This window comes from Physcomitrium patens, chromosome 20 (genome assembly GCF_059467195.1).
Source record: "Physcomitrium patens ecotype Gransden chromosome 20, ASM5946719v1, whole genome shotgun sequence".
In the NCBI taxonomy this organism is placed as follows: domain Eukaryota; kingdom Viridiplantae; phylum Streptophyta; class Bryopsida; order Funariales; family Funariaceae; genus Physcomitrium; species Physcomitrium patens.
Window position 1 is genome coordinate 12,586,208 of NC_143429.1, and position 14,869 is coordinate 12,601,076.

Genomic DNA, 14,869 nt, shown 5'->3' on the forward strand with positions numbered 1-14,869 from the left:
TCAACTTTCTTTAACATTACACTGTCGAAAGTTTTTTTCTGCACTAAATTATAATACAGAAAGTACACGTATTTGAATTATAAAATCATGTTCAATTTTAATACCTTAAATTCAGTTTAAATATATTTTGAATTATTTTAAAAAAATTAATTCATACTTATTTTCAACATGAACTATCAAAAAAATACTATAAGTTTATTCACGTTTTAAAAATAAACAATGTATTGTATAATAAAGCCTTTGTAGGAATATATGTATTTATATACTAATTCAATGATAAGACACAATGATCAAAAGAAAATTTAATTTTAGATTGTAATATACTTAAATTATTTTAAAACGATTCAAGATTTAGTATGTTCTCTAATCTGGCCCAATAAATACTGGAGTGGATCTAATACCCTAAACTCTGGTTTAATTTAATTTAATTCATTCTTTTTTAAAAATATAATGTAAGAAGATAAAAAAAAACTTTCATCTTAAAATTAACTATAATTTTTTTTCACAAGATCAAAGCATATATTTAATGAATTCAATTTTTTCTGCAAAGGTAGAATTGATCTAAAAAGCTACAGTTAACTTGATCATACCAGAGTATTTTTTTGTGTTATATGTTGCATTTGAAGCAACTAAAGCTAAAATTTAAATTCATGCAATATTACATTATTAGAGTTTAATTTAGCATGAATATTCTATTAAAATAGATGTCTATTTTAATAGAATAACATCTTCAATAATTGAAATAACATCTTCAATAAGAATAAAATAAAAAATTGTATAAAAAATAAAAATAAGTATTTTGTCTCAAAGAAATATTAAATAATGGTTTTTATAATGTAATTCTTAGTCTTTAAAACTATGTATGTATTTAATCAAAGAAGATTCTTAACAAGGTTTTATGAATTTCATTTTATTTTTATTTTGTATTCTTGTTTTTGAATTAGAATGTATTTTTATTTAACTTTTTAAGAATTAGATTCGCTCCATGCATTATTGCAATAAACAAAACTTGGTTTTGAAATTTTAAAACTAGATTTTGTAGTTCAAACTCTCTCTACCTTGTCCACATTATGTTTGTGCATTTTATATGGTTGAAACTGAGAGGCCTCACTTAGTAAGCTTTCTAGTCAAGGAAATCAACTTTATATTTAGAACTATAGTATTATATGAAAGCATTTTATATAAAACAATTTCATTCATTTTATGACACATTCTCACTTTTGACTATTGCCAAAATACCAAAACTTCTAAAACAGTTCTTTACCAAACATATGACCTTTGTAAAACTTTTGTACCAAAACCTTCCAAATTGGGCTTCTGAGTCCAAAGGCTCCCTTAAATTGCTTCAAATAGAGTTGAGTCTTGTAAATCAAACGAATCGCTTTACATATACATGAAAGAGACACATAAGAAAGACACGTGATTTTATCTTATTTGTAATTATTTATGTTCAAAGGGTCCGTCTCTATTGTTAAAAATTTGCAACTATCAAGTTGGACTTCCATTGGAGTGGTTGCGTTACTGCAGTGACGGTGGCTATCTGTCGCAGCCAGCCAGCAAATTTGTTTCAGCAGATAGGATCAAACTTGAGCTTACAAATCAGAACTTATTGGAAGAAAAGGTCTGATTGTCAGGCGTGCAGGCAATTTGGGGGCAGCCTTGAGTATTAGTAACTGACGCTATTAGTCAGAGTAGACAAAACGTATTTTACACAGACTGACTTTGCGACTTCGAAATGAAGAGAATATTTCATCAGGAGAGATGTTTCACCACAATGGTCCAAGCTTTGGAGTCAGTTACATTGAAAAGAAAAAAAAACCTCGCATCTGCAAAATAAGGGTCAACTCTACTGTGACTAACTCCACTCATATCGACCCATACAAAATAGGTTTTTTGATAGTGTAAGAATTCGATTCAAATTATAAGGAAATGTCTTTGTGCCTACTAGCAATTGAAATCTTACATGCAACTTCTACTCTTACAGTACGAGGAATGAACCCCACATGACAGTAAAATATTTCTTTTCTTAAAACACACTTCTAGAACTCGACCAGGCGGGAAAAGAAGAGTTTCTGAGCATCGTTCCTCCTTGTAGGTGCAGGTTAGACAAGTTGTACAACAGCTGCCACTCGAAGGGAACCACCCTGCAGAAGCTCTGGTTGTTCACTGAACAAGAAAGCCGTTCGCCAGCCCCACCCTTTAGGTGTCTTTGGTAGCAATGTCCCTGCTTGGGTAAGGCTTCCAAGTGGAATCACGCCACGTTTGGCTGGACATATCAGCTGCAAGGCAGTAAAAGTAATAAGAACACATTTATTACCGCACTTGCCTTAGTACCACACAAATATACTTCATTTGGATCATGCTCCACACAATATGGTACTGTAACAATGTATTACATAGTGAAATTAATCGTCTACAAGACATCAATTGCTTCATTACAACTTGAATGCACGAAAACTGAGTGAATATCATAGCCGTCTCGTCTTCCTCCGACAACATTACTTTGACAAGATTAGAGCTAAAGTGCTCGGGGTTGAAATCTTACTTGGTACCGAGCTGTCACCTTTTCTCTGGTGTCGGTATGGAAGGAAACCTACACCAAAACAATCGCAGTTAAAGACAGTATGATAAATCATAATAAACAGTTGTCGGGTATGTGAGCGGATAATCATCTCTATTGACGAGGAAAAACTGAGATTATTTATTTGCTCCCTACAACAATGTGTTTCTAGAATACTTGATTATTCTCGGTGGCAATTTAGGGTCCAAAATTGTGTCAAACTATGTGATTAATCAGAGCTTAGAAGAAAAAATTTAAGAGATCATCTGAGAGTAAATGACATTGAAATTTTTTTCTTAATAGCTGAAAACCTTTTATATCCTCTCATCCGTAAAAAGTCCACCTTTCTGTAAGGACCCACGTCCTCTGCTTTGCGCCTATGCAGGAAAAGACCTGAAAAACAGAATTTCTCAGTTGTGAACTCCTGGAACCAATATGGCAAATCTTTGCCACTGTCATTGTGGAACAACCAAATTCGAGTTACCCTTAAATGCACCCGAAAAAATTTCGAAACTCTAAGCAGGTCAAGTTTTCTCGAGCATCTGTGGTCTACACACAGGCCTGTGTAACGCTTTTGTAAATCCAACAATTAGGCGCGACACAGCGAAAGGTTATACCCCCAATTTTCAAGTAATTCTAACAGAAGTTCTGGGTAAAAACGTCTGCAAGGATCAACATTTAGATCTCAAAACATAGTTTGACATTTGTCTTCTTACATATAGTATGAAACATTTGAATGTGTTGTTTAAATTGTTAACACATATTTTCCTTCAATATTTTAGAAAACATAAAAATATATAATTTTCTTATGAACTTTGTGGGTTAAAAATGATTTTTCTACATTTGCCATTACAATTCAAACACAAATCTTCTATGTCTTAAATATTTAGAACGTGCTTTTAAGCTTCACTAGCTTTACATCTATTGATCAAAATTTGTAAAACATCTGAACTCGAAATCTCTCAAAATTGCTCTCATGCCATTTTGAGGTTATTAAGATTCCTACAAAATTAGACAGAAAACTAGTCTAGAAGCAGTACATTTTGCCACGAATTTCCATTTTGAGTCAACCCAATTGCATCCAAGAATAACTACGTTGCCCACCCTCCGCAAAAAGAAAAAACAAAAGACTAAAATGTATGTTGTGCTCTATTGTCAATCCTTTTAAGGTTAAGAAATGACGATCTGCACGTTTCGGGAAATCATGATTACCAAGTGGGCGCCTCCCCCTCGGATCTTCGTCATTGAAGGCTTGCACACTGACCTGATTCTCACAAAAATCACCAGAATATCAATACTAAATAGAAAGATATTGTAACGATTTCCAGTATCTATTCCTGATGAGCTGCTTGTATATCAATTGACATCGAATTACTCGAATACGAATTGGCTTAGACACTACTAGTGAGTGTTGAGGTCATCATTTGCAGTGCAACAACCTTGTACTTCAAAATTGAAAACACGTAGTAAAAATTAATAATTTTACTAATTTTTACCTTCCACAAAGAACCGCCATAGAAAGCTTCTGGTGAATGCTTGGACTGGCCATCTTGGAGGCGGTTCACATCTTCAAATTCAACCCTGCAAAAAGGCTCGAGGATTGTTATCTCATACCGATCGTTATCCATACTGAGTGTAACACCTAAAATCCACAAGATTTATCAAAAGCAAATTAAACGTACTTTAGAAGCAACATTTTCAAGTTTTAACAACTTACTCTAACCGGAACGGCGGAAAGCTGCCCAAAGGTGTGTTCAAATCCAACTGTATGGATCCTCCTTCACCTGCTTCACATTCCTTTGTAGCATGATCTTTGTCGATGCTCATATTGCTCAGCATTGTATCAATCCTTGCAGGCTTTCCTGCAACTGATGAATCCTCAGTCCTTGAGGTGAGATCGGGTTGACCAAGGCTTGGAACACTAGCTGAAGCAGTGCCTCCTTGAGTGGGACCTTCTGGTGTTGAATGCGCCACGGCAAGGTCGCGTCCAATAAGATCAAGCCTTACATCAGCTTGATTATTCTCACCTCCACTCTGCTGAGGGTTTCCTCTTCCACCATACGCCCCTAAGGTGGGAATGTAGAGGAATCTAGGAGCTGGCCAACTACCAGGAGCTCCGAAAGTTGTACCTCGACCGACACCTGCTAAACCATCTATTGTGTTGCGAACATGGACTCGACCAGCAGACTGTGAACTGGCACCAATTCCACTACCTGAGGTGCCACTAATGCCCTCCGCTCCAGGTAAATTCCCAGAGGATATAGGGTCTGTACTCTAACCATCGTCTCTGAAGAGCAGACCTGATATTCTACTATGCGCATAACTTGGGTTGAACTGGCGACAACTGCAAATTGCGTACACTAAGCTACAACTCCTACAAGTGTCTGCAGAAACTGTAAGCACTTGCTGACGTAAGTGTGTCTACAATAACAAATAAGGAAGAGCGATGAATGAATAAGGAAATTAGACAAGAAAGAGAGAGAAGAGCAATGAATGAGTAAGAGAATTGGAGGATGAGGAGAAGGAAAAGCGATGAATGAATAAGAGAATTGGACAAGGTGTAGGAAGACCGATAAATGAATATAGAAATTGGAGGAAGAGGAGGAAGAAGACTAATGAATAAATAAGTGAATTGGACAAAAAAGAGGAGCGATGAATAAATAAGAGAATTGAAGAAGGAGGAAGAGGATGAGTGATGAATGAATAAGGGAGTTGGAGAAGGAAGAGGAAGAGGAGCAATGAATGAATAAGAGAATTGGAATGAATGAATATAAAAAGTGATAAATGAATATAGAAATTGGAGGAAGAGGAGTAATGAATGAATAAAGAAAGTAGACGAGGAGGAGGACAAAGAGCGATGATTGAATAAGAGAATTGGAAAAAGAAAAGAAGAAGAGTGAATAAAGGAATTGGAGGAAGAGGAGGAGGAAGAGCAGTGAATGAATAAGGAAATTTGAGGAAGAAGAAGAAGAGCAATGAATGAATAAGGGAATTGATGAGAGATGGCTAAAAAAAAAGAATAAATGTAGGAATTGGAGGAAAAAGACCAATGACAAGAATGAAGGAATAAATGAAGCAATGAAAAAATTGGAAGAAAAGGATGACAAGTGATGGTAGGAATGAAGAAATGAATAAATAAGAAGATTAGAGGAAGAAGATGAAGGTAGGAAGGAAGGAAAGAATGAAGGAATTGGAAGAAAAAAAACAATAGTATGATGAAAGGAATGAATGATTAAGAGAATTTAAGGAAGTGGAGTGATGGCAAGAACAAATAAATGAAGCAATAAGAGAATTAGAAGAGAAGAATGACAAGTAATGGCAAAAAAGAAAAATTGAATGAATGAGGAAATTAGAGGAAGAAAAAGAGAAGCAACGATTAGAAGGAAAGAAGGATTGAATGAATGAAGGAAATAATTGGAGGAAGAGAAAGAAGATGAGTGATGGCAAGAAAAAAAAAGATGAAATGAATGATTGAGGGAATTGGAGGACGAAGAACAATAGCAAGAAGGAAAGAAGGAATGAAGAGATTATAAGACAATGAGTAATGGCAAGAAAGAATTAAAAAATGAATGAATGAGAAATTAGAGAAAAAAGAAGAGCGATGGTAGGAATGAAGGAATGAGGGAATTAGAGGATGAGGAGTGATGGTAGGAAGGGAAAAAAAAAGAATGGATGAATGAAGAAATTAGAGGAAGAGGAGCAATAGTAGGAAAAAATTAAAAAATGAATGAATGAGAAATTGAAGGAAGAAGAGGAACGATGGTAGAAAAGAAAGAATAAATGAATGAATGAAGGAATGAAGGAATTGGAAAAAGAAGAGTGATGGCAGGATAAAAGAAATGAATGGAGGGATGAGGGAAGTAGAGGAGAAAGAAGACAATGTCATATTATGTGAAGACTCCTTAAGAATGTACTAGATACTTGGTTGTTGAAGGAAAAATAGAACTTGTAATAAGATGATTGTAGTAATTCTAATAGAATTCTGATTAAACTTTAATTAATTTATAACAATGCTAATCAATTTTCAATTAAATTCAAAAAAAAACTTAAGAACTTATAAAAGAAATATAAAAGAAATTATAAATTAATCTTAATAAAATATATATAATAAATCATTCTTAAAAGAATATCAAAAATAAAAATCTTAATTGAATCCTAATCAAATTATAATATATTCTCAAAAAATCCTAACAAAATTTTAAATCTAAAAAAAAGAATTAATCAAATCTTAAACAAATTCTAATCAAATCCTAAATTTGATTAAGTTTTTTTGAGATTTAAAATTTTATTAGGAATCCTAATTTTAGACAAAATCCTAATCAAATCCTAAATCCTAATCCTAGATCAAACTTCAATGAAATATTAAATCTTAATCAAATCCTATCAAATCCGAAAAAAAATCTTAATAAAATCTTAAAAAAAAATTAATCAAATCCTAAGCAAATCTTAAATCCTAACTCTAAACTAAATCCTAATGAAATCCTAAATCTAAAACAATTGCAAAAAAATTCCAAGTAAATTTCAATTAATTAATATAGCTATTTGAAACCTCAATAAATATTAATTAAACTATAAGTCTTGACTAAAATTTTACCTAGACTTTAATCAATAAGCTATTAATAAGTATATAAAATTTAAAAAGAATCAAACTTACTAATTGTAAGAAAAACTCTTCAAAACACTCACTAAGCCTAAATTTCAAATTTCCAAGACCAAAATCCACAAAAACCCTCATGTTCTTCAATCTAACTACTTAATTGACTTCAAATTTTTTACACGCATTTATAACAAGCATAATAATAATAATAATAAAAAAATGCCAAAATTTCATCTATAAATATACTATAAAACTCACAAAATCATAAAATTTATAAACTTTTTTTATTTTTCATAATCTAAATCCACTAAAAACATCATAATTCCTCTAAATTTCAATATGAATTTAAATAACATAAAACCAACACTCAAAAATCTCTCTTCTAGTCTGCTTTCAAATTCTACTCTTTTATTTGCAAAATAATTCATAGTTGCTATAGGTAATTTTAATTAGGTTATTCTAGAATAAAATACTTTCATTCTTCTTTCACTTGATAGCTATGTTATTACACAACAACAAGTAATGGCAAGAAGAAGAAATAAATGAATGAGGGAATTAAAAGATGAGAAGAAAGGTAAGAAGGAAAGAAGTAATGAAGGAATTGGAAGAAGAAGAGTCATAGTGAGAAGGAAGAAATGAATAAATGAAGGAATTGGAGAAAGAAGAAGAGGAAGAAAAAGATGAAGAGTAATGGTAGGAAAGAGGTAAGAATAAATGAATAAGAAAATTGGAAGAAGAGGAGCAATAGCAAGAAAGAATGAATGAATAAAAGAATGAGGAAATTGGAGGAAGAAGAGGACATGAAAGAAAGAAGGAATGAGTGAACAAGGAAATTAGAGGAGAATAATTGATAGCAAGAAGAAAAGAATGAATGAATGAATGAATGAAAAAATAGAAGAAGAATAATAATGGTAGGAAAGAATGAATTAATAAAGTTTGCTTGGATTCATTAACTGAGCAACCATCATATTCTTGCAACGGCATGTGAGTGTGTGCATATTTGAATGAACTCGAGATGGTGCACCCATGCTTGCTAAACATGTATAAGAGAGGGACTTGTTTTTGTGTCTTTGTTCTACTAGAGCAAGTACATATTCGCTCACCAAGCCTATAAGCTGATGGCATCCTCTATAAATATTGCATAACATGTCAGGTCACATCATTACAAGAAAGCAAGAAAACAATTGAGATTGGTGGGATCCTTCTCTTTCTTGTCGATCACATTTCCTTGCTACTTTTTCCATTTTTTCCTCGCATTTGGCATGGTCCAATAGCCATTTATTGACTTTCGTTGTGCTTATAAGTGAATTATCTACATGTATTTTGTAATTGGCATGTCATAGTCCAGTTTGTAAATGTGCCCTGTGAATATGATATCAGGTCTTGACATATTTTGGAGAGCACAAAATAAGATTGATTGACTGCCTGCTTTGACATGGCACTTCATAAAATGATGTGTTATGAGTTGAATTGATTGCTCTCATGTTCATGATTTATGTTAAGCAAGCAGCATCTTACACTTGAAATATTGTAGCTTCAAAAGCTATAGCTTGGATGAACATTGTTTGCTCACTTTCAATAATGACTTATTTACTCACTTGACTCCAAATCGCAGCTTGGCAGCTTGTAATCCACTTCTTGAGCAGATTGCTGGAACCAATTATTTTACTTTTAAGCCTACTTTTTTAGCTCTTTACTATGTACAAAAGAAATCTTGTCATCAAGAAGGAGGCTTGCAGCTTCTGTAAGGAAGTAACCATGTAGTCACCTGGTTCATTTATTCTCTTCAGTTTATGCTATTATACTCGGCCTTCATAAAACATGTAACCTTCACTGTATTTTTTAGGAGTTTTAATAGTTGCCAAGTTCAAGGTTATCTGCATAAATTGCCAGAATAATATGTGAATTAATTTTGTATTTCTAAATCTTCTCAGCTTGTAAAGTATTCTGTTATGCATCAGTGGTATTAAGCACTCATAATGTTTGCCATGTAGAGTTAAGCCCTTTAATTGATTGTCATGCAATCATGATAGAATTAGTGACAATTAGTTTGAGTTTGGTTACATCCATAACTGGAATTTGCTGCAAGATACTTATACACTACAAGTCTACACACAGATTTCATGGATTTGTTCAATCACCCACATGTGGGTTTTTTCTTTGTTTGTATGGCAGTGACAAAGGTATTTGGCAGATTAACTAGTGATGTTTGTCTGAATCTTAATCTTCAGGTTTGAAAGTACGCTAAATTTCATTGTTGCTTTGAGGCAGTTCTCAATGAGTAAGTCCAGACTGATAATTCCTTGTAGTCAAATGCAGCACATTTTTCAAAGCACTGAAAGTAAGTGGACAGGTATTGTCTCCTTGTTGTAAATGAAGTTGTAACATTTTGTAAATTCCAGCTTTGATTTTTACTCTTTTGTGATGAACCAAGTAGAGCAAGACCAGTTCAAGTTCAATACTACTTGAATTCTCATTTTCTTTAAGTTATTCTCATTTATTCACTTTCATTAGTTATGATATCATACTGAGGCAAGTATCATGTCAAAAAAATAAACATACAAAAACTCTAATTAGGATTAACGTGATACATCTTCTTTTCCACTTTTTTTTTTATTCGCATAATCTACACATAATGAACACCTTAGTGATGATTTTTCTGGGAATGTCTGGTAGGATAGAGGTGTTGAGTGTTTAAGAACAATAACACGTTGGTTATATTGCCTTAATAGTTCAAGAGAGAGAAGTGAGGAACACCTCATATAATTAAATCAGTTGTTTAGAGCTTTCGATATGAGAAATATGGTCGGCATTGCGTAACATTTATCTCATAGTCGAGCAGCTGTGCATGATCGAAGTGACAAAATCAAGTAATTAGAAAGGAAAGGCTCTTCAAACATAGGTAGGTTAAAATATGAGTAAATTCTTCAGAAACGACACAATCTATGCTTACAATTACTACTCAATACTCATCCCATTCAACCATAGAGTATGTCGTTTCATCCAGATACATTTAGCTTGAAAGGTTTGTCTGCAAAAAAACACACCCAGAACCGCGCTTGAAGATTGATATAACTCAGCAAATTCTCTACGATGTACCGAGTTAGATAAAAACTGGGGGTGTACGGCGTGCTCTAAAATTATTTTTCTAATCGTTGTCTGGAACAAGGAACCATGAGGGCTATACATAGGATGAGCCTCATCGGGTGCTTGGCAAGCGTAGCATAACAAAACAATTATCTCCAAGCTATGAACTTATTCCTGCAAAGCTACTTGAAAACAAAACATGATGGAGACATAATAAGTGATGGGGAGTAATGGCACCAATGCGAGAATTTTACTTGCTGCAAAATGGACCAGAATCATCCAACATCTCAATAAACCTCTTCACAAGTCAAGTTCAGAAAAAGCCGAGTGTGTACCTTAAACTTATCAGCAAAACCATGAGGTCATTGCAAGCCAGGCTGATCCACTTATGTTGGCCTCTTGCGATATACAGCACACTAGCAGAAAAATTACTCTGCGATTGAAGAGCGTGGTATTGCATGTGCAGCAGTCTATACTTCAAGTGCTCAATCTTCAAAGCTGAAGCAGACTCATACTATAACTTAAACTGAGATACCATAACTTGCAATTTGTGAAACTCGTTTGTCCAAAAGATTTCGCTGTTGTTTGACTTCAGATGCCATGGATGCAACCTGCTAGCAATATACTTCAGTAAAAAACGACAGAGGTACACTCGAAAGTAACAGCATGCAATACTTACCAAAGCATCATAATCATAACCCTACAAGAATCGCGGACGATTACTAAAATAGAACATAAATTGTATCGTACCTCTGCTCGCAAACGCAATGCTTCCCTACCCGGTAAATCACGCAAGCTATCCATAAGTCCTGCGATTAGCCGACATAAACTATCATCAGAACCAACGTATCAAAACTTGGTAAGGTGACATTCCTATCAGCTTCAGGTAGCTTACAAAGCACTTGAAATAAGTACAAGGGGAAATCTGAAATATAAAGCAAACAATATCCTTTGTAAGAATAACCAAGAACAGAACATTCAGCATCTTTGATTCGGATATGTACCTCTTGCAGATGATTCTGTTTTGTAGGCGCCCCTAGAGAGAGAGCTAATTTGACTTCCGCTATTTCTGTCACATGCCAAAACAATTCAGACAAGCTGGTACAATGACATTGGCTTTGAACAATAGTGACTAAGACAATAGAGCAAAGAATAAGGGAAAGATTGAGATCAACCATAAAATATGTTGATAAGGACAATAGTGTGCCCAGAACAACACCTTTGACAAATTTAGGAACAGAATTCCAAGAAAACGTGTTCTTACTTAAGTTTAGTCATTCCCCGAAGAAACTCCTCCTCTGCAAGCTTTGCCCTCTCCTGTTAAGAACTCAAGATTGAGAGTGCAGCAGCATTGAATACAAAATCTCAAAAAACAACTATTACAAACGACTTCAGTATGAAGTTACTATTTGTAAAATCGTTTACTTGAGCACCGAAGACATGTGAAATGAAGGATATTACCTCAAGCTTCTTTGTTTCATTTTTCAATGAATCTACTGTTTGATGCATCTCCTTCACCTTTGTCTCAGCGCGCGTGAGCATAGCCTATGGAATACACAAGAAACTCAGACACGTGCTAATTATTGGGAATACCATGCTAATTGACTTCTAATGAGCTTGTCGATAGTACAGCAGAGAGGTCCAATAAACAACACCTTGCTCGATGTTTGGCCTATTCAGATTTCAGCTGTGTGACATGAACTCATTGAAGAGAAAACGTGTATAATACCTCCTCACTCCGAAACTGGCCAATGGTGTAGCGATATAGCAGTCGCCTTGGTGCTGAAAATAGCATGTTAATTAGCATAGGAGAAGACATAGACGCTCAACATTCATCTCGCATACCACTGTGGTAAAGATACCCAATGGTGCATCACTAAATAGCAAGATCATTTGCTTCGAAGGTACGTTGAAATTTCATAATCGAAGTCTTTTGCCAACGCAAGACACCAATAATTGTAGGTAGTAAACTCCACTAAATACACTCAAAAGCAGACTTCAACATGAATGACTCAAGAAGTCACAACATAACCTCACTGGCTATCACTGAAACATGACCATTCAAGCCTGGACTTGTCGCACTTAACTGATAATGCTAATAACAATCGTATTTGACTAGTAAAAATACAAACCAAACGGAGAGGAAACATATGTGGAGGAAGCAACAAGCCTTACTTCTCAAAGCGAGTAGTGTAGTGACTCCAAGGATTCCAAAAGTTGCATTTGGATTCTGGACAGCTATGTTTACACCCTCTGCACCCACATCGAACGGAAACATGACAACTGATGCGTCCAAAGCACCTGCTAACTACCTAGCTAATGCAAACATTAGGACTAGCAAGAGTGTCTACTGGCTAAACACTAGCAGACATCTCTAACACATTCACCATGACTAAAATGCAAACATAAATCACTTCAAACAAATGGTTAAAACTAATAGAAAAACAGACCGCCCAAGATAAGAAAGTGTCTAACCCAATATGTTATGGTAACCAGGGCTATGACAACAAAAGGGAAAACCTACTAATTCGATTGACTAAAACTTGAAGTATTATAACATGTGAAGCATCATTCGTTGAGTAAGAGGCTAAGGACAACACCTTTGAGTTTCTTGAAAACAAGTCCTTCATAATGGGTATATTCCTGTTTAGCTCTATCCGCAAGTTTCTGTGGACATCAAGTCTCAAAAAATTTATTCCAAAATGTTCCGATCTCACAAGCATATATACATATACAAGAAACATAAAACCATGCGGCAGACACATGATTTCAGAACCTTCATCCCATGAAAATCTACTTGGATGTCAGAGTAATCAACAGGGGACGTCCTCTATCGCGCCAGCATCGCGCCGTCTCGCAGAACATCAGACATATTCTTCTATAGCAATCTAGACAAGGACCTTCAGTTGAAGGCTAGAGTCTGAATAGGTATTCTGTAAATCCCAATGACATAGTAAACAAACTTCTAGGCTGATGGACGCATATTTTGGAAGTCCACAAAAACTCGAAATTCTATAGTTGGTTGACACAGCGATTCTGGACCATCAGATGGATTAGGTGCAACTTGCAATTGAAAAAATGCATCTATAGCGAACGTTCAACTCCAAGATGTGATCCCTAGCATGCTGACAGAATGTCTCTAGACATCGAACAAGTCGAGATGCAATGCTTGATTTTGCGATCCATCGACCAAGACCATCGGTCCGAAACGAAACCAATTGCTAACGTGAATTTACAAGCCCCGGAAATGCGAAGAGACCGGAAAAACTGTCTGAATCGTGTAAAATCCTACTTCGAGTACGAAAAAAGAACTGGTCCTATAAAAATGCAGCAGGAAGCTTTACGGTTAGCACAAGATTTTAGCTGCAGCATTGAGAGAGTGATGTGCCCTCTGTCTAAGCTCTACTCCATGTGTCACTGTCTCATCATCAACATCATCTTAGCAGAGAAAACTAATGCATCGCGACAGTAATCCAAATTGCAAACTGTGCTAGCCATTGTGGATCCGATGGGCACAAAGACGGATTTGAACGTCATGAATACATATTCCGACTCTCAACCACAATCCCAAGACCTTCCAATGGAGTCAAAACCCACTGAACCTAAAATCTCGCTACAACAAAATTGCACGGAGATGAGGAGTAAGGCAATGTAACACCAATTGTGCAGACATGAGCAAGCTAGTGTTTCATCAAACAGTAAAAAACCGCCGGCAAGGTTTCGATCTCCAATGTGCGGAAAATAAGACAAGGCAAAGAACAGAAGGTCGCAAACTAGGGTTTCCAGTTGCCGAACACACCAATACTCTCCCGGAATCTCAACCTCGACACAAAAGTAGGAGCAGCCCGGGATCACCGCCACCACTACAAATCCAACGTCACTCTCTCGTTCCTCACCTGAGCTGCAGCGAATTGCTGCGAGGAGGCGTCCTGCAACTGATCGATCTGAACACGAGCGGTTCGGAGGGCCTCGTCGGTGGAATTCAGCGCCCGATGGCCCATACTCTGCGCCTGCGCGGTATAGAAGCTCCAGGAGTCATCCGTCTTGCTGTTCTCTCCGTTGTGCCCCATCGCTCCCCGAGAAGGCGAAGGTGCAAATGCAGAAGAAGCGCCGGCCCGGGCATGCGAAGGCAAAGCGAAAGCGATGGTGATGCAAATGAGCTTCACCCCCGCTCGCAGCAACCTCCCTCCCTTGGGTTTGCGACCTCCCTCCCTTCCCTTTGCGACCTCTCTCTCGTCCCTGTGCTTTTGCTTTGCTGCCTCCCTCATTTTGTCGGTTGTTATGCTTCTCGACCCCGCTTAGCGACCACGTGGCATTCCGCTCCCTTCCAAAAGTCTTACCACACTTTTTTTTAAAAAATTTGCGTTTAACTTTTTCAATAGATATTTTTTCTCTTGACTTTATTTCTCAAGCCAAGCGATTTAAGTTCTCAATTTCATTATGTTTTTTGTTTCATTTGTTAGGTTCATGTGTAATGGGATTTTTTTTGAAATGTGAATAAATGAGTATTTTCATACATTCATTTTTTAAATTAATACTACTAGTATTGAGGTAGCCAAAATTTTATTAATATATGTATTATGTATGTAGACATTATATTAAAGATTGTAGTACTTACTAAATAA

At 35.7% G+C, this 14,869-nt stretch overlaps 2 protein-coding genes across 4 annotated transcripts; both read right to left on the reverse strand.

Annotated features, from left to right (window-relative positions):
• Positions 1-1,736: 1,736 nt before the first annotated feature.
• On the reverse strand, positions 1,737-8,185 carry LOC112273647 (uncharacterized). Its single transcript, XM_073529538.2, has 7 exons — positions 8,182-8,185; positions 4,278-4,827; positions 4,057-4,141; positions 3,773-3,824; positions 2,904-2,953; positions 2,546-2,593; positions 1,737-2,279 (listed from the first exon to the last, which is right to left on the reverse strand). Exons 1-7 carry the CDS (start codon positions 8,183-8,185, stop codon positions 2,103-2,105), a joined length of 966 nt encoding a protein of 321 aa, XP_073385639.2. The 3' UTR covers positions 1,737-2,102.
• A 1,821-nt stretch (positions 8,186-10,006) lies between these two features.
• LOC112273203 (RGS1-HXK1-interacting protein 1) lies at positions 10,007-14,383 on the reverse strand. Of its 3 annotated transcripts, none has more exons than XR_016498771.1 (10): positions 14,141-14,383; positions 12,845-12,911; positions 12,420-12,497; positions 11,974-12,026; positions 11,706-11,789; positions 11,509-11,561; positions 11,249-11,313; positions 10,995-11,053; positions 10,580-10,855; positions 10,007-10,188 (listed from the first exon to the last, which is right to left on the reverse strand). XR_016498771.1 is itself a non-coding variant. In XM_024501680.3 (9 exons), the coding sequence occupies exons 1-9, from the start codon at positions 14,312-14,314 to the stop codon at positions 10,766-10,768; spliced, it is 723 nt and encodes a 240-aa protein (XP_024357448.2). In that variant the 5' UTR covers positions 14,315-14,383; the 3' UTR covers positions 10,476-10,765. The 3 variants fall into 3 exon arrangements, 1 of the variants encoding a protein (XP_024357448.2); XR_016498773.1 differs by having other exon boundaries at positions 10,007-10,426; XM_024501680.3 differs by lacking the exon at positions 10,007-10,188 and having other exon boundaries at positions 10,476-10,855.
• Positions 14,384-14,869: the final 486 nt, after the last annotated feature.